The 27,007-nt window shown below is 41.9% G+C and overlaps 1 protein-coding gene across 2 annotated transcripts in view; it reads right to left on the bottom strand.

Annotated features, from left to right (window-relative positions):
- Nucleotides 1-27,007, bottom strand: part of LOXHD1 (lipoxygenase homology PLAT domains 1) — a 198,251-nt gene that overhangs the window by 115,589 nt on the left and 55,655 nt on the right. For both annotated transcript variants that reach the window (XM_040264546.1, XM_040264547.1), the window contains exons 7-12: nucleotides 24,415-24,538; nucleotides 21,162-21,412; nucleotides 12,537-12,672; nucleotides 11,538-11,698; nucleotides 10,427-10,513; nucleotides 9,863-9,998 (exon numbers count right to left, since the gene is read on the bottom strand). In XM_040264546.1, coding sequence (XP_040120480.1) covers nucleotides 9,863-9,998; nucleotides 10,427-10,513; nucleotides 11,538-11,698; nucleotides 12,537-12,672; nucleotides 21,162-21,412; nucleotides 24,415-24,538 — 895 coding nt within the window. The remainder of the gene's footprint in view (nucleotides 1-9,862; nucleotides 9,999-10,426; nucleotides 10,514-11,537; nucleotides 11,699-12,536; nucleotides 12,673-21,161; nucleotides 21,413-24,414; nucleotides 24,539-27,007) is intronic.

Raw genomic sequence — 27,007 nt, 5'->3', positions numbered from 1 at the left:
AAAAAGGGAACGAAAATTATATTTTAGGCAAAACCAATACAGAATTGTAAAGTAAAATAAAAAATAAAAATAAATAAATTTTTTTAAAAAGCTAAAAAAAAGAAACTAATATAAAAGAAAGAATAAGAAAAGGATAACAAAAAAACGTATGACATATAAAAGGCAAATAGCAAAGTGGCAAACTTAAATCCTGCCTTATTAGTAATTACCTTAAGTGTAAATGGACTAAATATTTAAATCCAAAGGCAAAATGTGATGATAATCCGACAGAGATAGGATGGATCCCCCGACTCCACATTTGATCAGAAATCAAGGTTAATGATTCTACGTATGTACCAAGAGTGAACATAAGATGATTTTTCACATAGTGAGGAGTTCTGGGAGAGCATGATAAACCTCAAGCAGGTCCAAAAATGGCTTGAGATAGCAGGGAAGGATGACTGGCTTGGGGTATGGTGGTTGCTGCTGCTGCTGCTGCTGCTAAGTCGCTTCAGTCATGTCCGACTCTGTGCGACCCCAGAGATGGCAGCCCACCAGACTCCCCCGTCCCTGGGATTCTCCAGGCAAGAACACTGGAGTGGATCGCCATTTCCTTCTCCAATGCATGAAAGTGAAAAGTGAAGGGAAGTCGCTCAGTCGTGTCCGACTCCTAGCGACCCCATGGACTGCAGCCCACCAGGCTCCTCCGTCCATGGGATTTTCCAGGCAAGAGTACTGGAGTGGGGTGCCATTGCCTTCTCCGGGGTGTGGTGGTTAGGGGGTGGGAATTTCTTCACTTGGGTCCTTGTATGGCTTGAACTTTCCACCAGTGTGAAGGAAGGGAACATCCAGGCTTTCTCACCAAATTGCCCAGATATCAGGCAGAAAATAAGAAAGATTGGTATAGCTGGAAAGCTGTCAGAAGTCAAACATCAAAAATAATTCATGCTCCTTATTACACAGAGATTGACAGAATGAATAATGGATCATACTATCTGATATGTGGAAGAAACACACTTTATATTCAAAGACACAAATAGGTTGGAAGTAAAAGGATGGCTCAGGAAGAGATAGACACTCTGTATGACAGACTCTAGGTTCATGCATATCACTACAAGTGACCCAATTTTGTCTCTTTTTATGGCTGAATAATATTCCATAGTATATATGAACCATGTCTTCTTTATCCATTCATCTGTCTATGGACATTTAGGTTGCTTTCATGTCCTAACTGTTGTAAATAGTGCTGCAATGAACACTGGGGTACATGTGTCTTTTTGAACAGGTATCCAGGTTGAGAAGAAGTAAAACTATCTCTATTCATGGACAACATGACTTTGTATAATGAAAATCACAAGGAATCGACTAAAAATGATCAGAACCAATAAATGAGTTCAGCAAAGCCATGGCGTACAAGATCAAGATAGAAAAATCAACTGTATTTCTATTACCTTGCAAAGAATAATCTGAAAATAAAACTAATAAAGCATCTCCATTCAAAATAGCATTAAAAAGAATAAATGAAAGTGACAGTTGCTCAGTCGTGTCTGACTCTTTGTGATCCCATGGACTCTACAGTCCATGGAATTTTCCAGGTCAGAATATTGGAGTGGGTAGCTGTTCTCTTCTCCAGGGTATCTTCCCAACCCAGGGATTGAACCCAGGTTTCCTGCATTGCAGGTGGATTCTTTACCAGTTGAACCACTAGGGAAGCCCAAAAAGATTAAATACTTAACAGATAATTTTTAAAAATATTTATTTGACTGTGCTGGGTCTTAGTTGTGGCATGTGGGATCTAATTCCCTGGCTAGGGATCAAACCCAGGGCCCCTGCATTGGGAGCATGGAGTCTTAGCCACTGGACCACCAAGGAAGTCCCTTAACAGATAATTTAAGAAAACAAGTGAAAACCAATTAATAAGTCACGGAGATGTACAGTATAGCAACTAACATTAATAATATTGTACTGCATGTTTGAACATTGTGAAGAGAGTAGAAGACAAAAGGAAAAGAGGGCATCAGAGGATGAGATGGTCAGACAGCATCACTGACTCAATGGACATGAACTTGAGCAAACTCTGGGCGATGGTGGAGGACAGGGAAGCCTGGTGCGCTGCAGACCATGCTGCCGCAAAGAGTCAGACACGACTTAGCAACTAAACCACAAGAAGACAGTATATCTTAAAAGTTGTCATCACAAGAAAAAATTATGTAGCAACATATGGTGATGGATGTTAACTAGACTTACTGTGGTGATCACTTCACAATATATACAAATATTGAATCATTATGTTGTATACCTGAAACTAAATATAACTTTGTGAGTCAATTATGCCTCAATAAAAAAGAAAGACATGTGTAAAATTTATACTCTGAAAACTAAAAAACTGTTGAAAGAAATTAAAGATGATTTAAATAAGTGGGAAAGCATCCTGTGTTCTCAAATTGGAAGACTTAACATTGTTAAGTCTTAACATTGCTGCAGTCCATCGGGGTCTCATCATTAAGCTCCAATCGCGTCGTTAAGGCAATACTTCTCAAACTGACCTACAGATAAAAATGAATCTCTATCAGTCTTAGTTGACTTCTTTGTAGAAATTGACAAGCCATCTCCAAAATGCATATAGAATTTCAAGGGACCCAAAAGAGCTACAACAAAAAGAATATTAAAGAAAAACAAGTGTTGGCAAGGATGTAGAGAGATTAAAACTCTCATACATTGCTGATGGAAATGCAAAACGTGCAGCTGTTTTGAAAAACAGTAGGATAGTTTCTCAAAACTCAAAACAGAATTGCCACATAGCAGCAGTTTGACTCATGGATATATATCCAAGAGGATTGAAAACATATGTCCACACAAAAGCTTGCACATAAATGTTCATAGTCACATTATTCATAATAACCAAAACGTGGAAACAACCCAAATGTCCATCAACAATTGAATGCAGTCTCTCTACACAATGAACTACTATTCAGTAATTAAAGTAAACAAAATGTTGATACATGCTACAAGGTGAATGGATGTTTAAAAACATTGTGCTAAGTGAAAGAAGAGGGAGGACCGAACATCTGATGCTTTTGCGTTGTGGTGCTGGAGAAGAATCTTAACAGTCCCTTGGACTGCAAGGGGATCAAACTGGTCAATCCTAAAGAAATCAAGCCTGAATATTCATTGGAAGGACTGATGCTGAAGCTGAAGCTCCAATACCTTTGCCACCTGATGTGAAGAGACAAATCATTGCAAAAGACTGTGATGTTGGTAAAGACTGAAGGTAAAAGGAGAAGAGGGCATCAGAGGATGAGATGGTTAGACAGCATCGCTGACTCAATGGACATGAATCTGAGCAAACCCCAGGGGACAGTGAAGGAGAAGGAAGTCTGGAGTGCTGCAGTCCACTGGGGTCTCAAAGAGTTGGACACAACTTAGTAGCTAAACAACAAAGTAAAAGAAACAGACATAAAAAGTCTTACATTAAATGATTTCACTTATCTGAAACGTCCAGAACAGGCAAATCTAGGAACAAAAAATAGATAATTGATTTAAACAGATGGGTAAGTTCAGAGCTAAGGAGTGAGGTGGGGGAATGGGTGTGACTTCTATTGGGCATGTGGTTTCTTTTGGGGGCAATGAAAATGTTTTGAAAGTTGATAGTGGTCATGAAGCATGATTCTATCAATATACTAAAAGCCTCTGAATACTTTACATAGATGACTTGTATGAACATGTATCATACCTCAATATAGCTGTTGTTTTTTAAAAATGAACACTACTCATCCGTGGTCCATCTGAAATGAAGATAAAGTACATCAGAAATGATGTACCAGTAAGTTGATTTCAATGCACAAATTTTTTTTTCCGTCATATACCCATTTTATTTGGTGATATGAAGACATCCGAAAATTAAATTTGATGTTTAAATATAAGAGTCTGAAGATACAGTGTCTGAGCAAAAGCACGTGTTAGAAGAAAAGGTCAAGGACAGCAGCTTATCTGAAGATCTGCCTGACTGTGGCTGAAGCCAACAAGGGGGAAAGGTCTTGCCTCCAACACTGCCTCTTTGGGGGCAGCACCTGGCATTCAACCATTGCTCTCTCTCCAATCAACTCTGCTAAAATACAGAAGCTATGTGTTTTAAACTTTCAGCGTTAGTATAAACGAAACTCATGTTTTTGTGTTAAGCTCCCAACGATAGGTGTTGTTAACCGTAATTGGAACAAATAGCGGTAACTGGATTGAGTAATGAAACGTGGAAGCACAAAAGGGAAGGGGGCATGCCTGTCTCACTTCATTCTGAATTTTGATGAAGGTCATTCTGCCTTTTCCAGTTGTAACTATTAGGCCTTTCCCAGAAGCAAGCTGATAAGGGAATTCAGAAATCCCTGTGCCTGGGAATTCCAGTCCCCTTTATTCAGGAGTTCAACGATCTGTTTGCCTGGACGTTGTCAGGGGTCCCAATCCTCTCTAGGGGAGGGGGCCCTCCCAGCCCACCTGCCACTAAGGTTTCAAGCTCCTTCCTGGCAAGAAGCCTGTGGGCAATTAAAGATGATTTTAACTGTTAGTTATCAGCAGTGAAAGACTTCAAACAGACAGTAAGTACTGGAGCCTCTTGTACTTTAATTTTAAAATTACAGCTCAGCCTGATTAGCAAGAAGCTACAATTTTCAGCACTTGAGTCCAGTGGTCTCTTGCCCGCTCATCAGTGGTACAAAATCACTTCTGCTGGGCACACACTGGAGAATGCTAATTTCATCAATTTTGCTATCTCATATCACTTCTGAGGGAAAGGCAAGGTGGAAATAAATTGTGGGCTGGTGAGTGTTTTGTCCGTGTTTCCTGGTCTGCATTAATCAGTGCGATCACCCCCGGTGGCATCCTGGCTCTCAGATGTGGTGTTGCTTGCTTGTTTGGCCCTTGTTTTTTAAGTAAACTAGGAGTACACAGTTTCAAACCTAGAGAATTGGTTTTAAATTGGTATTTACTCATCTTACATGAGCCCAAAGCTCTCCCCAAGGGATTTCCAGGAAGCCCTGCATATTATTCACTAGATCAGGATACCAACTGGGGAAGTGAGACATTGCCACCACCTCTATTTATTGTTACAAGGAACCATCCAGACCAGAAAAGGAGATCTGAATTCCTGTAGAGGTGAGTGAGGTCATGGGTATGTTCCAAGAACAAGAGAAATTTATGTGGGCCAAAAAGAACAGTTGAGGGAAAGAAATTCAAGTTGGTATGGGCTCCAAAGTACTGCCCAGGACCCCCAGAAGACATTAAAATGCCTTTATAGCCAGAACAAACAGCTCTTCTGTTACGAACCCAGGTCCTGGGACTCTTTAATCAATAGAAATTGGTAAGAGGCCAGAAAAGAAATTCAGGCAAGGCTTTACAAGTGCCCTTGCTCGCTCTCCGAGGAGGGCAAGCTGGTTCCTTAAAAGGGATGAGGGTAGTGGCAGATTGGAGGCTCTGATTGGAGGAGTGGCTTAGGTGGTCTGCCCACCCTCTTGGTGGTACTGTATGCAGGGGTCATGCCCAGTATCCTGCTTTTGCTCCCTGCGACTCAGAAATGGCAGTTGGTTTGTGGCCTTTTTCTATCTGTGGTTCATAACTGCCCCAGCTGCTGTATGTGTGCAGTTATTTTTAGCCCCTTGTAGCTTCCTTGTATTATGTTGCTAGAGGTGCAAGCACTCCAGTAAAGGATGCCAGGTCTCAACTTAGCTCACTTCAGTCCAATACTAGTCATTACAGAATTTTTTTAATTGCCATTTTCTTGTAATAGTATCACAGAAGGCAAAAACAAACAAGCGTGTTATTGTATGTAACCTATGGAAACGCTCTTCCTCCCCACCCCTCCCACCATGATCTCTTCTAATCTTTCAGATCCTTACTTCCAAATCCCAGCTTCTTCAGCAGGAAGCTCATCTCCCCACGGTGTCCACAGCATTCATTCTAATCCCACCGGTTCCACCTGTGAAGTATTTCTTGAATTTATGTTTTCTTCTGTAGTTGACTTGGTCCTTGCCCAATTTCAAGATTGCATCTTCTCCCCACTGGATGATTTCTTAAAGGCCTGTGCCTAAAACATATCCTCCAAACACCCACAAGTCCTTGACAGAGCAGGAGAAACGTAGAGAAGAAGGAGCTGGATGGAATTCAAGGTCAAGGGTGGTATACATGTCATCAAGGTCATGAGAAGCCAAGGAGCGCAGGAGCCCGAGTTGGAGGTGGAGACTGAGTCAGAGCTCAGAGGAGCAGCTCTGTGGGATGAGCCCGAGTGAGGTCCTGAGGAGTGGCCGGTTGCCTGGGAGGGAGGTGAGGGCACAAAAGCAGACAAGGACTAGCATGCAGATGAGCAGATTTTCCACTTGGACATTGATGAGTGGAACAAAGTCTCTCAAGTTTTGATATGTGCAAAAATTACTTGGTGTGCTTGATAAAAATACAGATTACCAAGCAGAGCCCTCAGAGAGTCTAGTTAGTATTATCTGAGATTGGGCCCAGGCATCTTTGTTTTAACAAACACTCTGGGCAGCTTTGATATAAACGGGCTCTTGACCACACTTTGAGAGATACTCTCTGATGCAGGCTGAATTGTGTCCCCCTCATATCCATATCCACTCCAGTACTCTTGCCTGGAAAATCCCATGGATGGAGGAGCCTGGTAGGCTCCAGTCCATGGGGTCGCTAAGAGTCGGGCACGACTGAAGCAACTTAGCAGCAGCAGCAGCAGCATATCCATATGTTGAAGTCTGCGGGAAAATTAACAAGATGGCGCCAGTCAGGTTCTCTCATTTCCCCCCTGCCCCCAGCCAGGCTCTCGTGCCCGCTGGCCCCACGTTCTGTAAACAATGACTTTGCACGGTTATGTAACAGCCGAGACCACTTATAGCACTGCGCATGCGCGTCATGAGGTACTCAACTTGGTCACAGGCCACTTTGTGCGGTAGGCCTATATGAGCTTCACCTGGAAAGGCCCTGAAGGGTTGGGTGTGCTTATGTTGGGTTATGTTTTATCTGTTGCTACAGCTGCCGTGCCAGCCAGGAGAGAATAAACATGTCTCCAGTTCCTACGGCTCCTCCAGTCTTCTTCCAGTCCCTTGGGTCGAGCCTTGCCTACCCTGGGTTCAGCGAACAGTGTGCACAGTGAGATACAGTGAGACAACTGGCATCACGAACAGGATCAACAAAACAAAGTCACAACCCCCAGGGCCTCAGAATGTGATTGATTTTGGCTTTTGGACATTTAAAGAGGTAAACAAGATAAAATGAGGTCGTATGTGTGGACCTTCATCGAGTATGATGGGTGTCCTTTTAAGAAGAGACTAGGACACAGATGGCACCCCACTCCAGTACTCTTGCCTGGCAAATCCCATGGGCAGAGGAGCCTGGTGGGCTGCGGTCCATGGGGTCGCTAAGAGTCGGACATGACTGAAGTGACTTCCCTTTCACTTTTCACTTTCATGCATTGGAGAAGGAAATGGCGATCCACTCCAGTGTTCTTGCCTGGAGAATCCCAGGGACGGGGAGCCTGGTGGGCTGCCGTCTATGGGGTCACACAGAGTCAGACACGACTGAAGCGACTTAGCAGCAGCAGCAGCAGCAGCAGCAGCAGCAGGACACAGATGGGAGCACAAACAGAGAAAATCATTTGAGAAGATGGTCATATACAAGGCAAGGAGAGAGGTCTCAGGAGAAAGCCAACCTGCCAACACCTTGATCTTGAACTTCAGCTTTCAGAGCTATGAGTAAATAAATTTCCATTGTTTTAAAATCCCAGTCTATGGTATTTTGTTACAGCAGCCCAAGCAGACTAATTCGCTATTCTAGAACAATGAATGGTAGAAGTGGGGGATTTAGCGAATGACCAGGGGACACAGTGCAAACGAGATGCAAATGAGCTGGGACAGAGGCCCCCCCCCTATGGGCGGTGTGAGCTTTGACGCTGAAGTGCAGAGAGAGTCAGGAGAATGCCCCCTCTCGCTAGCCCCACAGCTGTGAGGAGAGAAAGCTGGGTTTTGGGAGAAGGGGAGTCATGCTTTAGTCAAGGTAAGGAAGAGACGGAGGTAAAAGAATAGCCTGGGCATTTAAGTAAAAGTGGCAGCTTTCTCTCTAAAAAAAAAAAAAAAATCTCACTAGAATGACAGCATACCAGTATTTTAAAGATTTAACCAAACATAAAATTGTCACCAATAAAGCCTGGGGAGAGGGATGAATATTGACTGCAGCAACCAAATTTCAGAAGCTGGGGCACATCTAGAAAAGTGACTAATGCCTGAGCACAGTGGGGCCTCTCCGGGACCCCTAGCAATTTGTTGGATAAACAAATTCCTGAGCTCCCCACCCCAGACCCACTGGATTAGAAAACTCATGGGTGGGGCACAGCAATCTGTGTTTCAAGAAGCCCTCTAGGTGATAATGCTGAAGTTTGAGGTCCCATGACTTAACAGATGGAGAGAATTGATTAGAGCAGTCAGTTGTGAAATTCACAAAGAAATCTTGCAAAAAGTCTCAGGAATGACAGCACCAGATAACTTCAGAAATAGGGAGTGAGGAGCTAATCTTATGAGGACTGGTTGGACGGATTTAGAAAACAGATCTCAAGCCCCTCTCCTCAATTGTTCATATCTACAGGCTCAATTCTGGCACATAAAGAGGGCAGACCAGATAACAGTAGGTGTATTTCTGCCTTGGGCTACATTTTATATAAAGTCCTAACTGGGGGCTGAGCAGGGATCATGTTATTTATCATATTTTCAGGGAGATGATTGCCTTGCTGCCAAAGAAAATACTACTGAATGTGAAAAGGCCGAGTATGGTCACTGACAAGGTCAGAGATCTTGTTCTAGGTCCCACTCTGTCTCTAACTGTATAATCAGGGTAAGAACTTCCTCGGTTTCCTTACCTGCATCAGGCTATTCTAAGGCCCTTTGAACACAAATATTCCATAGTCATATATTTGAATTAAAGTTGAAGAAGAATCATAAAATAGTACTAATTGCAAGCATTGCCTAATTGAACTAACAGGGTGATCCCTCTTTACATATATATATATATAGAGAGAGAGAGAGAGACAGAGCTTCTACTGGATGTGCAAATGTCTGAGAAGTGACATTATCCAAATACTTAGAAGGACTTCAGGAATGATGGGTGATGTTGTTCTCTATATAGTCTTAACTTTCTTCAATTTTTCAAATTAATTTTGCACTTAATTATCTTAAGTGCTAATTCTGATCAATTGCTAATATTTGCTTGCAGTGCCATATTGAGGGCCATAAAGCTCACTTCAGGCTCAATGGGAAAGAATGATGTGATTGCCCAGTAATCTCTGCCAAGGGAAAAGTATAGGACATATGCCATGTGTTTGCCAGCACTCTGGTGGTACAACCTAAGGCAAAATGGTCTCGCTTACCTCTTTGACTGTGGATGACTTCAGATTAAAAGCTCAGCTCTCTCCCACTAGCCTCAAATAGAAATAGAGGATTCACAAGGGAGCAGTCGAGTATGGCTGTAAGAACCCAGATCCAGCCTTCCTTTTTTGAAGAGCATCTCATGAATAATTTGAAGAGGATGCTTCCTTTAATTTCAGGGAGTGTCTGGAGAAATATTGTTCAGTGTGGATTCTTCTCGTTGTCTCACAGCCAACCTGAAGACTCAGAAATCTCCCCCTTCTCACCCATACCTATCATCATAGAGCTTTAGCATCATGCCTTGGAGATGGTTCCTACAAGCCTGTCTTGAGTGTAGGATCTTATAAACTCATTCCTCATTCAGAGGGAGTCTGATTCTGCACAGCGGACAAGACTACAGCTCATGAGTCAGACTCCTATTGGCACACACCCCCCCCATTCCACTACCTCCCCCAGGATCAGAGCCCGTCAGTACTTACTGCCCATTATCCTCCGTACTGTTGGGCCTTCAGCAGTCATTTCCCTAACGATCTCATTGTCATCCTCATTGGCATCCAGCCAGCGATTGCAGTTGAAGTTATACTTGTCCTTGGTCAGAGTGTTCATTAGGGTCATCTGGAATGAAGTCCTGGGATGAGCAAGTGGGTGTACTAGAGATATTTATCCATGCCTTGAGGTTCCTGTTCTGCTAGTTCATCTCAAGGAGGACAAGGCCATCCCCCCAGAGAGGACTCTTGTGGAAGATGGAGTGCCAGATTAATATTTATCCCTCTGGTCCCCCAGAGACCCACAGTTGCCTGGCAGCCAGGTGACTGGGACACAAGGCAAGTCTCTTGAAACCTAAGCACCTTTTTAGCCTACTTTGAAAGTCCTGTCCTCATCAGGAATTCCATGCGTCATGTGTCCAATTTTAGGTCTCACTGTAACCCTTCCCCATCCACACTCCCAACAGATAAAGGCAAACTAATAAGACAAGGTCATTAGAAAGAAACCATGTTGGTTCCTTTCCCAATCACCTTCCAACCCCAAGATGGTCATCTCACCTTTTCTAAATGCCATCCAGAACCAGGATTCCTTTTATCATGCCATACCCGAATCTTATAAAACCTGCCAAGGTCTGGGAGCTCAATCTATGGTGAGAAATAACAAGGTTTGCATGGACAGAATCAAGTGAAATGTATTTATCCTCATAGCTGAGCCCCTGCCAGGAGGGCACCTGCTTTGAGTTGTTTTTTCAGCATCAAGGTAGGGTTTACTTCAAACCACCCTCAAATACTCTATCTTCTTGTGCTCCATTAACCAATGGCACACGAGGGCGAGACAGCTGTAGATCTAGGGTTCAGCCTGGGCTGGTGAAACTGAACAAAAATAACTGACCCACAGTAGGATCCTGACTAAAGGAAATCTTCCAAATGATAAGCTTTCAGTTACAAAATCTATATGGCAGCCCTGCAAATTAACACAGGCCCAGAGCCCCAGGACTCTGCTGGGCACTGAAACAGACAAAAAGATCAATACAGTGGTCATGCCCTCTCCCAGGGGCTCAAAATCTAGCTGAGAAGACAAATACATAACGAGCAATGAACTGAAGGCATAATAGAAGCTCCAACAGGGTGCTCTGAAAAGAGAGCCGCAAATTACAAAATTATTCTTACCTAAAGGTCAGAGCAGCACTTCCGTTGGCAAAACAAGCCCTGCTCTACTTATATACATTATCGAAAATTTAAAGCTGAACTTATTTTTTAATGTTCTAAAATGTATACTTTCCCTTAAATTGGCTCCTTACTCTAATTCAGTCCAGGTTGGGCTGTTTGACACTAACTGTGCTCAGGGTCCCTATTCTACAACGATTCCCCAAGTTGCCAGGCTCCTGGTTGCCCAAAGCCATTCCATACTTGCTTCTTCTCTCGTGCTTTGTTTGGAACTGTTTGATTCAGATAAAGGGCCAGGTCTAAACTACACCCCAATGCATTGCCTGTAGATTAAATGTGGCACTCCTGCAGGGGTAGGGGAACTCTGTTTTACCTTTTTGTCTTCAAACTTGATCCAAACCTGGCTCCGAAAACCAGAATCAAATGCATCAAACCAGATGACAAATGCATCTTACACCCCTTCCTCCTTCCTCCATCCCACCCCATCACACTTCCTTCCTACCCTAAATTTCTCAGTTGTGCCGGGTTTGAACCACTTGTTGTTGGGATTCAGAAGGATCTCATCTGTCCGCCCCTTCTGCCCATAAATCTGGATGAAGATAGGAGAGTTGGAACCAGCTTTCTTCAAGTCAGTTGTCCAGACCCACAGGGACCATGGGAATTCTGCAGAGATAGGTCCAGTTGCACCATAAACTTCAAAAAGTGAAAAGATTTTCATGCTTCCGGTGGGGAAAATGAGCACATCAAAGGTGATCAAGACTGAAATGCAGGTTGTATGCAGTCGTGTCCCACTCTCCCATTATATAATCGCAAGTACCGAATTTAGGGAACAAAGGATTCCTTGCTATTTGAAAGTGTGTGCCTTAATGTTCATTTCTTTAAAATTAATTAATATTTTAATTGGAACATTAAAGCCTTACAATATTGTGATGGCTTTTGCCATGCATCAACATGAATCAGCCATGGGTATACATGTGTCCCCCTCATCTGAGCCCCCTTCCAATGTCCCTCCCCACCCTGTCCCTCTAGCTTGTTCTGGAGTACTGGCTTTGGGTGCCCTGCTTTGAGTATTGAACTCACGCTGGTCATCTATTTTACATATGACAATGTATATGTTTCAATGTTATTCTTTCAAATCATCCCACCCTTGCCTTCTCCCACTGAGTTCAAAAGTCTCTTCCTTACGTCTGTGTCTCCTGGTGAGAGTCTGTTAGTAAGTTTTAAGTAGGGGCAAGAATAGACTCCACCCAAATGTGACCAGTACATTCAGAGTGCACTCTGTTCGACCATTCAGGTCAACAACTAGCCCATCACAGCAGTGTGTCAGTTTGGGGCTGCTGGAGTATCAACCTTGGTGTCATGAATATAACTCTGTGTGGCCTGTGCCTTGGAGAACTGAGCTCCCTGGGGGACCCTTTCCCTTCCAGAGGAAAATTGCGAAGCACGAGGACCCAGTGGTCTGCCACCCTGGCCTTCGTTGGCTCCAGGCCCCTCCACCTACTTTTCAGTCGCTTCTTCCTGAGAGATACCATCTCATAGAGCTGCCTCTCGATCAGTCCATCTGCCTTTTTCTCGTCCAGCCAGTTGCTGCAAGGGAAGGTCTGCTGGATGCCAGTGAAGGGGCACAGAATCACCACCTGGAGGAGAAGATGACATCTTCTGCAGCGAGTCCCCTGATTGGGACTTCCTTGCAATATTCAACAGCTTCCTTAGCCCCACCTTTAGGGTCATATAGCCTATCTCATTAAATTTTGGATCAAGAAATACCTCCTCTAGGAAATCTTCCCAAGAAGGTATCATACATACTCCAATTTACTAGTGCAAATATCAAACATTTTTCTCTATACACACACTCTTTTTGAACACCATACTTCCTATGTGCATCCTAAAATCTCAGTCTGAACCAAACAACTAGAATACTAAATTAATACCCTACTTTGTCTTGTGGAAAAAGTCAATCATGTAAAAGATAATTAATATCTATAATTTAATATGAAAACTAACTACCTTCTTCAGGGCTTGATCCTTATTCAACCTTCTCTCCTACACCTTGTCCATCTCTACTCACATTCTGAAATCATAGGTTTAGAACACGGCAGTCTATCTAACCCAGACACACCTAGATGCTTTGAAGAGAAACATCAGAATGCCAAAGACAGGGATCTTAGGAACATCAAGAGAAAAAAAGATAGATGGCAACTGGGCTAACAGAAGCCAGATGATATTGGGGGATAAGGGAATTAGAATTCAGTCTAGAGTTCTGTATCCCAAAACTTCTTTCAGGAATGAAAATGAAATAAAATAATTTTCAGATTAACTAAAACAGAGTTTACCACCAACAGACCTTATTTAACCAAAGGAACTTCTAAAGGAAGTTTATCAGGAAGAAGAAAACTGACACCAGGAAAGAGGTCTTCAATGCAAGAAGAATTGGCAAGCAAACACACTGGCAAATCTGAACAAATAATGACTCTACAAAGCAACATATAATGTGTGGATTTAAAAATAATTTAAAATAGAACTAAAATACTAGGCAAAACTAGCATACAACCTAGATGCAGGATTATTATCATTAGAAATTTCTGAGATTCTTGAATTGTCTAAGAGGGAAACAGAGATGGTGATTAAATTTAGGTCTTTTCACAGTAAGTATGTATGCTAAAATTTCAATAGTAACCACTAAAAAACCAGAAATAGTGTATAATTTCCAAATCACTATCAAGGAAACCAATCAATTTATCAAAAAAAAGGGAAGAAAGGTAAAAGCAGAACAGACATGCCAGTTATTATAATAAATACAAGTGGACTAAATTTATGAAAAAGATAGTATCAGATTGGATTGTGGCATAGATTCAATTCACCAGAAGGTTAAAATAACTCTATATTTCATAATGTAGCTTTGAACCATATACAGCAAAAATTGTTAGTTCTATAGTAAGAAATTTAAATATCTACTATTGACATTGGAAATTTCAACACATCTGTCTTAGTAGTTAATAAATCAAACAGACAAAAAGCTATTAAGGAGACAGAAGATTCAAATAACAAAAGTAGCAAACTGAATTTATAAATAAAATCAAAATATTAAATTCAGCTCTTAGAAATATGTGCATAGGTTGAAATGCATTGTAAAGTAAATCTCAAAAAAATTTAAATAGCATCATTAATGTTTTCTGTTTAAAACAATATTGAAATAAATAACAAAAACATAAAAAGCAAAATGTATTTGGAACCTAAAAATTACATTTCAAAATAAATAATGGGTAATGAAAGAATTTCAAATGGAATGACAAATAAGAACCAAAAAAGCACTAATCATAGAAGAAAGAATTGATAAATTGCCTTTCATCAATATTAAAAGCTTCTGCTCTTCAAAAACATTAAGAAAAAGGCAAATTATGGAGAACAGTATGGAGAGTCCTTAAAAAACTAGGAATAAATCTACCATGTGACCTAGCAACCCCACTCCTGGGCATATACCATGAGAAAATCACAATATAAAAAAGACACATGTACCCAAATGTTCACTACAGTACTATTTACAAAAACCAGGGCATGGAAGCAACCTAGATGTCCATCAATGGATGAATGGATAAAAAAGTTGTGGTACATATATACAATGAAATGTTACTCAGCCATAAAAAGGAATGAATTTGAGTCAGTTGTGGTGAGTTGGATGGACCTTGAGCCTCTCATACAGAGTAAAGTAAGTCAGAAAGAGAAAAACAAGTATCATATATTAACTCATATATATGGAATCTAGGAAAAAATGGGACTGGTGAACCTATTTGCAGAGAAGGAATGAAGACACAGATGTAGAGAATGGGCTTGTGGGTGCAGCAGGGGAAGGAGTGGGTGGGTTGAGTTGAGAAAGTAGCTTCAACATGTACATACTACCATGTGTAAAATAGACAGCTAGTGGGAAGTTGCTGTAAAATACAGGGAGCCCAGCCTGACCTAGAGGGGTGGGAGTGGGGGAAGGGAAGGAGGCTCCAAAGAGAGAGGGTATATGGTGGCTCAGTGGTAGAGAACACACCTGCAGTGCAGGAGACGTGGGTTTGATCCACGGATTGGGAAGATGCCCTGGAGGAGAGCATGGCAACCCTCTCCAGGATTCTTGCTTCGAGAATCTCATGCACAGAGGAACCTGGCAGGTTATAGTCCATAGGGTTGCAAAGAGTTGGACACAACTGAGCAACTGAACACACACATATATAATTATGACTGATTAGTGTTGTTGTATGGCAGAAACCAACATATTATAAAGCAATTTGGCTTTAATTAAAAAATGAATTTAAAAAAAAGAAAATGAGAAGGCAACCCACACACTGGGAGACTGTTTATATACAGTGTATATCATGGGCTTCCCTGGTGGCTCAGATAATAGAGAATCTGCCTTCAACGCAAGAGACCCAGCTTTGATCCCTGGGTTGAGAAGATCCTCTGGAGAAGGGAATGGCGACCCACTCCAGTATTCTTGCCTGGAGAATTTCATGGACACAGGAGCCTGGTGGGCTACAGTCCTTGGGATCCCAAAGAGTTGGACATCATATCTATAATACATATTATATATCACAATTATATATTATATATTCATATATAGATATAGATAGTTCTGTCATAGAACTTGTATAAAGAATACACAAAGAACTCACAATTCAACAATAAAAAGATAAAAAAATTTAAAAAGGTAAAAAGAAAGGAAGATATACAAATGATCAATAAGCATGTGAAAAAATAATGTTCAATGTAAGTGGTCATCAGAGGCATGTAGATTAAAACCAAGTTAAATTCCATTACATATCCATAAGAATACCTAAAAATTTTAAAGATTGACATTACTAAGTGATGGTGAGGCTATAAAACAACTGGGATTTTCATACAATGCAGGTGGGCATACAAAATTGTGTAGCCCCTTTGAATATAGTCTAAAAGACTTTTGTAAATTAAATGTATATTTACCATAGAATATAGAAATTCAACTCTTAGGTATTTACCCAACAAAATTACAAACATGCCCATAAAAAGACTTGATATGAATGTTCATAGCACTTTATTCATAATAGAAAAAAAAAAAACCTGGAAAAAAAAAACACAAATAGTTGAATGAATAAACAAAATGTTGTATACCCTTACGATGGAATACTACTTAACAATAAAAAGAAAGAAGTACTGACACCTGAAACAGTGCTAGAAGAGACAAATCTAATCTTTAATGACTGAGATGGGATCCGTGGTTGCTTGGAATTGTGGAGAGTGACTGAGAGGGAGAACAAGGAACATGTTGGGTAATGGAAACATTTCATATATTAATTCTGGCAATGGTTACATGAGTGTATATGAATTCATTAAAACTCAAAGAGCAGTACAGTTCAAAATAATGCATTTTTATTTATGCCAGTTATACCTCATGAAGTTGAATTTTAAAATGAAACAATAAAATCAAACTGAATAACAGAAGTATAACATGAGGGGTACAGGTACAGCATTACTTTGAGAGAAAATTATAGTGTCGACATTTATACCATGAGAAAAGAAGAAGGCTAAAACTGAAAGAGCTAAGAGTACAATTTAAGAATTTATAAAAAATAGCAACAACTGAAACCCAGAGAAATTTAGAAGAGATAATAAAGAACAATGAAATAGAAAGTAAAGATATAATAGAATATAAACAAAGAAAAATGTTGGTTATATGAAAGGACTAAAACTTTTGTGAGAATTATATTTTTAAAAAGCAAGAATATCTGAATAACTGATGTTAGGAATGAAAATAAGATTATAATTACAGATGTAGTGGAGGTTAAAAGGTAAGAGAATACTGTATATGACTTTATATCAGGACATTTGAAGTCTACAAATACACACATTCCAAGAAAAATATAGCTCATTCAGATTGAAGAGAAAATGGAAAGCTTGAATAATTCTATAACTGCCAGGCTTCTCTGTACACGAGATTTTCCCCAGCAAGAATACTGGAGTGGGTTGCCATTTCCTCCTTAAGTGGATCTTCCCAACTCAGGATCAAACTTGTGACTCACATATCTCCTGCGTTGCAGACAGTTTCTTTTGCCACTGAACCACTGGGGAAGCCCCAATTTTATAACTAAGAAAACAAAAACACAACTTTCTTTTTTTAAAATCAGTAATTCTTCTCTCTCTCTTGCAGATGTGCACACACAATCCCACACTATCTTGACCAGATCACTGCATTTTTTATACCTTCTTTCAGGAGAAGAAATGCTTCTCATTTTATTCTAAGTTCAAACCTCACAAGGACTGTATGAGAAAGGAAAATCAAGGGCCAATGTCACTCATGGACATTAATACATAATATATTCTCTATAAAATGTTTGATAATCAGTTTCAAAATCAAAAAATTAAAATTCATTATGACCAAGTTTGGCTTATAGAAGTTCAGAGTCAGTCTACCATAAGAACTGGTAATTCACCATAATAAATAAAAAAGAAAAACCATTTGACTATCTAATCAAGTACAGAAAAAGCAGTAAAGTTTAACACCAATTCAGAATAAAAACTCTTAACACTAAAACTATAAATGATCAGTCTTAGTAACAGAGTTTAGCAGGATAACTATATGTAAACTTAATATGCAAAAGTACTGCTATATATGTCTACACCAGCAAAAAAATAAATAAACAGTTTTAAAAGAGATACCATTTATAATAGCAACAAAAGTTTCTATGAATATATTTACAAAGATGTGCAAGACCTTTATTAAGAAAAATATAAAACTACACTGAGAATTATTAAAGAGCTAAATGTTAAGGGATACTATATGTTCATAAATAGGAAAAGTTAGTAGAGTAACAATGTCAGTTCTTCAAAATAGGTCTACAGACCCAGTTGCATTCTGTTCAACAGTTCTTCATGGAACTTGGCAAAAAATTTCTAAAATTTCTATGGAAGATAAAGGCTTATGGATAGGTCAATATATACCTGAGGAAGAAGAATAAAGTGGGCCCTAGCAGATACCAAGACTTAGTGTAAAGGTGTAAAGTGAAGATAGTGAGTAATGCATTAGTGCAGGAATAAACTAAATCAATAAATGGAACAGCCTAGAGAGCTCAGAGACAAATCATATATTTGGGGAATTTGACATGTGGCAGTTGCTTTTTCAGAATAGCGGGGAAAGGATTACTATTTAGTTAACCAGTGCTTCCTAGACTTCTTTAATGATAAGAATTACCTAAAGCATGTATAAATACTCAGATTACCTGGAAATTCTGACTCAGTAGGTTTGGGTTTGAGCCCAGGATTTTATTTCTAAAAATAATTCCAGGTGATTCTTAACTTTACTCAGATTTTTAAAGTCCTTCAATAAATGTTGGTGGGACATTAAAATATCTATATAGAAAAAGATAAATTTGGATCCCCACTTCATGCAAATATCAATGCCTGATATATTAAAGATGCAAATATATAAACAAGAAAACCAAACTCTACAAATTTTAGAAGAGGATATAGGAAAATGTCTTTAGAACTTCAGGAGAAGTAAAATTTTTTTCAAAATGCATTAACCATAAAGGAAAAGATAAGACAGATAACTTTTAATTTAAATCTCCTCTCCTTCAAAAAACATGGCAAACTACAAAAAGATATTTGAACATATACTATCAAAAATACATCAATACTAGACCACCTTACCTGCTTCCTGAGAAACCTGTATTCAGGACAAGAAGCAACAGGTAGTACTGGACATGGAACAACAGACTGGTTCCAAATTGGGAAAGGAATATATCAAAGCTGTATATTGTCACCCTGCTTATTTAACTTATATGCATAGTACATTATGTGAAATGTCAGAATGGATGAAGCCCAAGCTGGAATCAAGATTGCTGGGAGAAATATCAATAACCCCAGATATGCAGATGACACCCCCTAAAGCAGAAAATGAAGAGGAACTAAAGAGCCTCTTGATAAGGGTGAAAGAAAAGAGTGAAAAAGCTGGTTTAATTCCACATTAAAAAGACGAAGATCAGGGCATGCAGTCCCATCACTTCATGGCAAATAGAAGGTGAGAAAGTGGAAAGAGTGACTGATTTTATTTGCCTGGGCTCCAAAATCACTGCAGACGGCAACTGCAGCCATGAAATTAAAAGACATTTGCTTCTTGGAAGAAAAGCTATGACAAACCTAGACAGTGAAGTAAAAAACAGAGACATCAATTTACCAACAAAAGTCCATGCAGTGAAAGCTGTGGTTTTCCCAGTAGTTATGTACAGATGTGAGAGTTGAAGCATAAAGAAAGCTGAGCACCAAAGAAATGATGATTTCAAAATGTGGTGCTAGAGAAGACTCTTGAGAGTCCCTTGGACAGCAAGGAGATCAAACCAGTCAATCCTAAAGGAAATCAAGCCTGAATATTCATTGGAAGGACTGATGCTGAAGCTGAAGCTCCAGTACTTTGGCCACCTGATGCGAAGAGTTGATTCATTGGAAAAGACACTGATGCTGGGAAAGACTGAAGGGAAGAGAAGAAGGAAGCAATAGAGGACAAGATGGTTGTATGGCATCACTGACTCAGTGGACATGAGTTTGAGCAAGCTCAGGGAGATAATGAAGGACAGGGAAGCCTGGTGTGCTGCAGTTCATGGGGTCACAGAGAGCTGGACATGACTTGGTGACTGAACACAACGATACTATCAATAAAGATTTACTATCTGGATTTAATAAAGAACTCCTAAAAATAAATCCAGCAATAGATTATTCAGCAGAAAAATCAGCAAAAGACATGAACAGGCATTTTCCATAAAGAGAAATATGAATGGACAGTAAAGAAATGAAGAGATGTTCAACTTTGGTAGTAATCATGAAAATAAAAACTAAAACCACAAGAAGATCAGTTTATACCCCCAAAATGGTGCAAATTTAAAATTCAGGCAATATCTAGTGTTGACAAGGATGTCTGGAACAAAATGTATCGTATAACTGGCTGATAGAATAAAATGGTGCAACTACTTTGGAAAACAAACTAGAATTCTTTGGAAACAGTTAAGCTTCAGAACTGAAGATTCACTTACCTTACAGTCTAGAACGTCCATCCTGAGAAGCTCCTGCATGTTTGTACAAAGATGTACACACAACAATTTCATGGATGTATTGTTTATAGTAGCAAAACTCAAGGAACAACCCCAAAATGTCCATCAATAGAAGAATAGACAAATAAATTGAAATCGATTCATACAATGGAGTAGACGGGAAATGGATGGTCTACAGCTTCTGCTATCAATTCAGATGACCTCTAAAGCATAATGTTGAGTGAAAACAACCGTCACCAACAATATACACATAGGCAAAATTCTTAATAGTATATGTTCTTTGGGAGAGAGAGGATTATATGATTGGGGAAAGACACAGAGGAGTTTCAGAAGCATTGGAAATATTCTTTTAAGTTAAGTGATAGGCAAAATTAACATTTGAGCTTTTAAATCATTCTCTATATCTTACTTTTATTATGTATACTCTTTAAAGTATAAGTATTCCACAATTAAATCATGTATTTAAAAATACTTGTTGATGGAGCCATTTAAAAACTAAAGTAGAACACTGCATCAGGAATCAGGACAGACTATAACCATCAGGACAGACTATAACCATCCAGAACACCCCTGGGTCACCTACCCTGTGTCTGGTCCCTGGTTGCATGTACAGAGCAGCCCCCACTCCTGACCATCAGCTAGACAAGACAGATGGGCATGTTACCATCCCAGCGTCCCCGTGAAAGGGATTTCCCATGTGCTCTGTAACTGGTCCAAAGGAAGTAGGAAATAAGATTCAGATTAGAGTTTGCAGCTGCAAGTGAGGGGTTTCCCTGGTGGCTCAGTGGTAAAGTGCATCTTACTGTGTAAAGGGTCAGCAGTAAAGAAGCTGCCTGCCAATTCAGGAGACTCTGGTTCAATCCCTGGGTTAGGAAGATGCCTTGGACAAAGAAATGGCCACCCACTCCAGTATTCTTGCCTGGGAAATCCCATGGACAGAGGAGCCTTGTGGGCTCCATTCCATGGGGTCACAAAAGAGTCGGACGTGACTTGGTGACTAAAACAACAAAGCAACAACAATCTGCAAAGTGAAGGGAGTGTCTGAATCAGTCCAGGGCTTCCCTTACCTTCTCACAGTACCAGCCTCTGTTGACGCCCACATTGCTGTGTCCTATGGAAACCCGGCTCAGGGGGCTGAGGAGGACAGCCAGCTCAATATTGAAGATATCTGTGCGGCCACGGTCGAACACTCCGCCCTCCAGGAAGATCTTCCCGCTGTTCTTATTCCCTCTGGCCCCATACATGACCAGGTAGATTTTGGACTTGGTCCCGGCCCCCCGGACGTCCCCAGTGAAGACAGTGACAACGTATGAGATGGCTGGTATGGAAACAAGGGGAGGAAGAGGGCTCAGTGCAGGCTGGTAACGATGTCCTACCCGCCTTCTCCCACACCTAGCCATACCTCTGCCATACACCCCTACCGCCCCTAAATCCTCTTCCTCTGGATGTCATCCAGTGCCCTCTCCACTTCACTTTTATCTTTTTCAGAGTTGGGGTGCCAGGTCATCTGACTTTAGGAACAACCTACAGGTTACAGGAAGCTGTCAGGCATGATTACAGGAAACTAAGAGAAGGAAGAGCTTGGGTTGGCTCAGAATAGTACTTATTATGAATGCTAATTACCATGTGCATATTATTAATAGCTGCTGGATGAATTCTATTATGTCTCATTTAATTATAATAGTCAACTCGATTAATAGAGATTTATATTCGGGGCTCTCTGACTCATGGAGCTTGCTCTTTTGCTCATAACTTAAAAGGGTAACTCTAGTAGGGGGCACCAATGGCCTTCTTGACCATCTGACATGGTGAGATGTCAGGAGACTGAGGGAGGGAGCTGGGCCATCTGGGTTTGGTCAGTCACAGGCAATGCGAGGACACAGAGCTCTGGAGAAGAGTCAGCAAGGGGGATTAAACTCCGAGATGAGACAGGGTAAAGGAAAACACCAAAGACAAGCATTCGGACAGGAAACTACAGGAAATGCTGTTAAGGTCAGGCCTGCATTTTTTTTCACTCTGTCCAGGATTCTAAGTGGTACTTTGAACCTTGTTAATCCTCCACCTCCCTTTCATCCTAACTTCATCCCCTCATCTCAGAGAAATAAAACATCTCTGGGAGATAGCACATTATTCATTCGTATATTTGCACCTTCCCTTGCTCAACAAACATTTACTGAATGCTTACTATATAACAGGCCTTGGGAGAATGTGACGATAAAAAGGAATAGCTACCGCCCTCAAAGAGTGGGCCTCCAGCTTTACAACGTGTGGCCAGAGAGGTTCTCACTCTCGACAGACTGCCACGGCCTAGGCTGTCAGCAATCCCAGTTTCTGACAGTCATTTCTCCTCCTCCTCTACCACGGCAAGCAAGTAATAGTAACACAGTAAAAGGGTCCATATTAAATCTGCTCTTGTGCCTGTTTTTGTAACAACTTTATTGCAGTATATTTTACACATGCTCATGCATAGAAGACAGTGCTTTTTATTGGTTTGCTTTCACTCTTGGCTGTGCTGCCTAGGATTTTCTCTAGCCGCCTTGGGCGGGGACTGCCCCCTAGCTGTGGCCACCGGCTGCTCATTGCGATGGCTTCTCTTGTTGCGCAGCACAGGCTCTGGGACATGTGGGCCTCAGTAGCTGTGCTTTCTGGGCTCTAAGAGCATGGACTCGATAGTTGTGGCACTCTGGCTTAGCTGCTCCATGGCATGTGGGATCTTCCCAGATCGAGAATCGAACCCATGTCTCCTGCCTTGGCAGGCAGATTCATTACCACTGACCTGCCTGGGAAGCCCTAGTGTATGTTTTTAAGTAAATGATTGGCAAACTCTAGTAACAAACTTACGACACCCCCAACAATGGTCAGATAAGGCCAAGGCACCGCAACGCCAAGGTTGAAAAACACACTGGAGGTTTCCCTGGTGGTTCAGTAGTAAAGAATCGGCCTGCCAATGCAGGAAACAGGGGTTGGCCCCCTGGTCCAAGAAGATCCCACATGGCACGGAGCAGCTAAACCCGAGTGCCACGACTATCGAGCCTGTGCTCTAGAGCCGGGGGAACCACTGAAGCCCGCAGCTGTGGAACCCACGCTCTGCAGCGAGAGAAGCCACCGCCGCGAGAGGCCCTCATGCCACAACCGGAGAGCAGTCCCCGAGCAGCAGTGAAGACCAGGCACAACCAATAAATTTTAAAAGTATATTTTTATAAAAAGGAGAAAAGCAGGAAAGCACTAGAGCAGAGGAGCAAGTGGCTTCCTAAACAACAGCCATCAAATTCTACTCAAAATGTCTGGAGAAAAAGAAGGGAGAAATGGCTCCACCTAGAAGGGGTGGTGGGCGGGGTTCAGAGGAAGTGACTGGAAGCAGGCATTTGAGAAGAGGGAAGAGAAATGGCCCCACAGGCTGAGGAGAAAGCATGTCCCAAAGAGAAAGGCAGAGAAAGAGGAAGGCCGGCAGCTTGGGGGAGGGAGAGGGAAGGCGTGTGGATGAGAAGGGGGTGGTTGTAGATGCAGGACAGAGTGGACGGTGGGCAGGCAGGGCGGGGAGAGGGAGCGTGTGTAAAAGCAGTGGGAGAAGGTGTTGGAAGATGCTGCTGAAACAGTCAGCTGGAGCCCAGCCGCGGAGCAATTTTTGTCCTATACCCCAGAACTTGGGCCCATCCTCGGTGCAGTGGGAGCCGTGGGAGGGTCTGCCCCAGGGCACATTCTCAGCTGTGTGCATTCACCAACATCGATCTTCGGGAACACCTCTGAACTTCCATGCTGGGAGTTTCAAGCTGTCCATGGAACTCATATAGGGTAGAGATTTAGGAGGCAGACCAAATCCTGGATCTGTCACTTACCAGGTGTGTGACCTTGAACAGGTCTCTAAACTTGTGACTCAGTTCCTCTACTGTGAAATGGGAACAACAACTGTTCCGTACTGTAGGGGTGCTGTGAAGACTAGAGGAGATGACATGGGTCAGGTGCTTAGAGAGAGCCTGGCTTGTAGGAAGCACTCATAGTAGGAGGAGGGAAGAGTGAGTCAAGATCCTCGTAAAAGGACACAGGTTCACATCCTGGCTCCGTCCTGTGGATACCTTCTTCTCCCTGGGAAGTCAGCATCTCCTCAGGGGTGCTTCCCCATCTCCTCTGGTGTCAGCAGAGCCCAGACTCCAGCCCAGAGGAGTGGAGAGCACTTTCAGGGGCAGGAAGAATGTTGTCTGAAGAAACGGCTGCTTCCCACTGGACTGAAAGCCTCTAGGTACACAGATGAGAACACCAACCCTTATTTCACCCTAAAGTGAAATATTAGCCAGTTTGCACCTCCCCTTTCTTCAGTCCTACCTGTGGTCTCAGCTCCACCCACTAAGATATCCCTCTGGATTTTGCCGTCATCTTCATCCAAGGCCAGCCAGCGGTTAAGAGGAAAATCATATTTTCTTTTGTTCCCAATATCTTCAATGACAATCTGGGAAAGAGACAGTGAGAAGGAAGATTAAGGGTCATGGAGGTCACGCGTGGTGACCGAATCCATTCTTCCATCACTTGAGTGAACTCTAAGAATATATTCTCATCTTCTTAGTAGCCCAAGGAGAGCTCATCACAAGGACACACCTGTTGTCAGGAAAACCTTGCAAAGTACTGAGAGTCACACGGGCGTGACTGAGAGTTACCTCCTTCTTGAATTACTGAGCTTTGGTTCCCTCCTCTGCTGGTGACCATTTAAAAATGCAGTGCAAGAAACTTGGCAGGATGTGCCCAATGAGACTGAGGGACCAGAACTGCAAGCCTGGATTTGCAGACAGCACCAAGATCATCTTCCTCACCTGCTGAAGCTTGGGATTCTGGCCTTCTTACTGAGAAGGAGAGTCCACATAAAGGGAGCTAGAAGCCCTGATTCTGGCACACCAAATCCTGGGATCTGGTGAGCAGGTCAGAAAATGTCAGCCATGGGCAGTGACGTAGGGGATCTGGGCATCTATGAAACCCCTGGGGGGACTCACACGTGAGCCAGGTTAGCAAGGCTGAGATAAATGTATCTTCTCAAGCTCACCAAGATACTGAGAGGCCCTCCCAAAATGTCCCAGAAACATCCGACTGAAAACTCACTCTAAGGTAAGTGTGATTGTCAACTGTGATTGTCAATAACCAGGTCGAGTCTTCCATCATAATGGGAAGGCAGGGTGACAGACAGGATGAGTGTTCCCAGGGCTGCCTGACAGAATAGGGCTGATTTTCTAGTGGAAAACACACTCCTAAGATCAAAGTACCTATAGTGTGGAAACAGTGCACGTCTTGACCTACCTAAAAGCATCTCACCTAGTTCTAGCCCAGTGTTCATTAAGGAAACTTCTGGGCTCATGACTGGCCTCCTGAGGAGTGGCCTGAGCCAGTGACCAGCCTTCTTTCCCCAGGTAAGGTGGCATTCAAGCTCAGGTTTATAAATCAGCCCCTTGTAAGTTTGGTTGGTAAGAGTCACCCTTCAGAGCTTGCTGATTTTATCAAGTATCTGTACTTCCAGAGGTGAATGCTTAGTGACCACTGTGGTCTTTCCAGAGTGGGTTCTGCCACTGAAGAAAGTCTAGCCTCTATCAATTCATCTATCTGCGCATTTCTCTGCTTTTGCTTTTATCTCCCAGGATTGGGGTTGGGGAGATTGGGGAGCCAAGAATCTGGGCTATACCTCTTAACAGGCTTCACTCTGACTTTTACAAGGTTGGAAAAGCAAGGTGAAGAAAGAAAGGACTTAGTTTATCAGATAAGCTGTCAAGTCTACTAATGAATCTAGATATACCAATTGACCATTTCTATCTTCAAATGTTCACAGAATGGAGTGCCAGCCATGATTCCAAGAGCAAATGACCACCACCCTCACAGCTCACAGAGATGCCATCAAAACAGGGCCTTCTCCTGACCTGGTATCTGATGGAAATTCCTGGCTTAATAAGCTTAGCTAATCTGAAAAACAGAATGTGTTGCCATTGAACACCTGTATAGGGCAAAACTAGCTGCACAGCTGAGCCACAAAGGAAAGAGGTGATATATGAATGAGTATTTGAGTAACGGCCAAGACTCTAAAAATTAGACTTTCCAAAATATGAAATTACAAAGGAAGGCCAAGACTTAAACACTGGTGTAGAAAGGATGAAAGCCCATGGATAGTTCTAGAAAACTTCCAGATATATTGAGCTGACCAAAAAGTTTGTTCAGGTTTTTCAATCGTGAACTTTTCGGCTAACACAGTTCAGTTCAGTTCAGTTGCTCAGTCGTGTCCGACTCTTTGCGACCCCATGAATCGCAGCATGCCAGGCCTCCCTGTCCATCACCATCTCCCGGAGTTCACCCAGACTCACGTCCATAGAGTCCGTGATGCCATCCAGCCATCTCATCCTCGGTTGTCCCCTTCTCCTCCTGCCCCCAATCCCTCCCAGCATTAAAGTCTTTTCCAATGAGTCAACTCTTCTCATGAGTTGGCCAAAGTACTGAAGCTTCAGCTTTAGCATCATTCCTTCCAAAGAAATCCCAGGGTTGATCTCCTTCAGAATGGACTGGTTGGATCTCCTTGCAGCCCAAGGGACTCTCAAGAGTCTTCTCCAACACCACAGTTTAAAAGCATCAATTCTTCGGCGCTCAGCCTTCTTCACAGTCCAACTCTCACATCCATACATGATCACAGGAAAAACCATAGCCTTGACTAGATGGACCTTAGTCGGCAAAGTAATGTCTCTGCTTTTGAATATACTGTCTAGGTTGGTCATAACTTTTCTTCCAAGGAGTAAGCGTCTTTTAATTTCATGGCTGCAATCACCATCTGCAGTGATTTTGGAGCCCCCCAAAATAAAGTCTGACACTGTTTCCACTGTTTCCCCATCTATTTCCCATGAAGTGATGGGACCGGATGCCGTGATCTTCGTTTTCTGAATGTTGAGCTTTAAGC

This window comes from Oryx dammah, unplaced genomic scaffold, assembly GCF_014754425.2.
Source record: "Oryx dammah isolate SB20612 unplaced genomic scaffold, SCBI_Odam_1.1 HiC_scaffold_22, whole genome shotgun sequence".
Lineage (NCBI taxonomy): Eukaryota > Metazoa > Chordata > Mammalia > Artiodactyla > Bovidae > Oryx > Oryx dammah.
The sequence above is the reverse complement of the archived record's forward strand: the minus strand, read 5'-3'. Positions and strand labels throughout refer to the sequence as shown.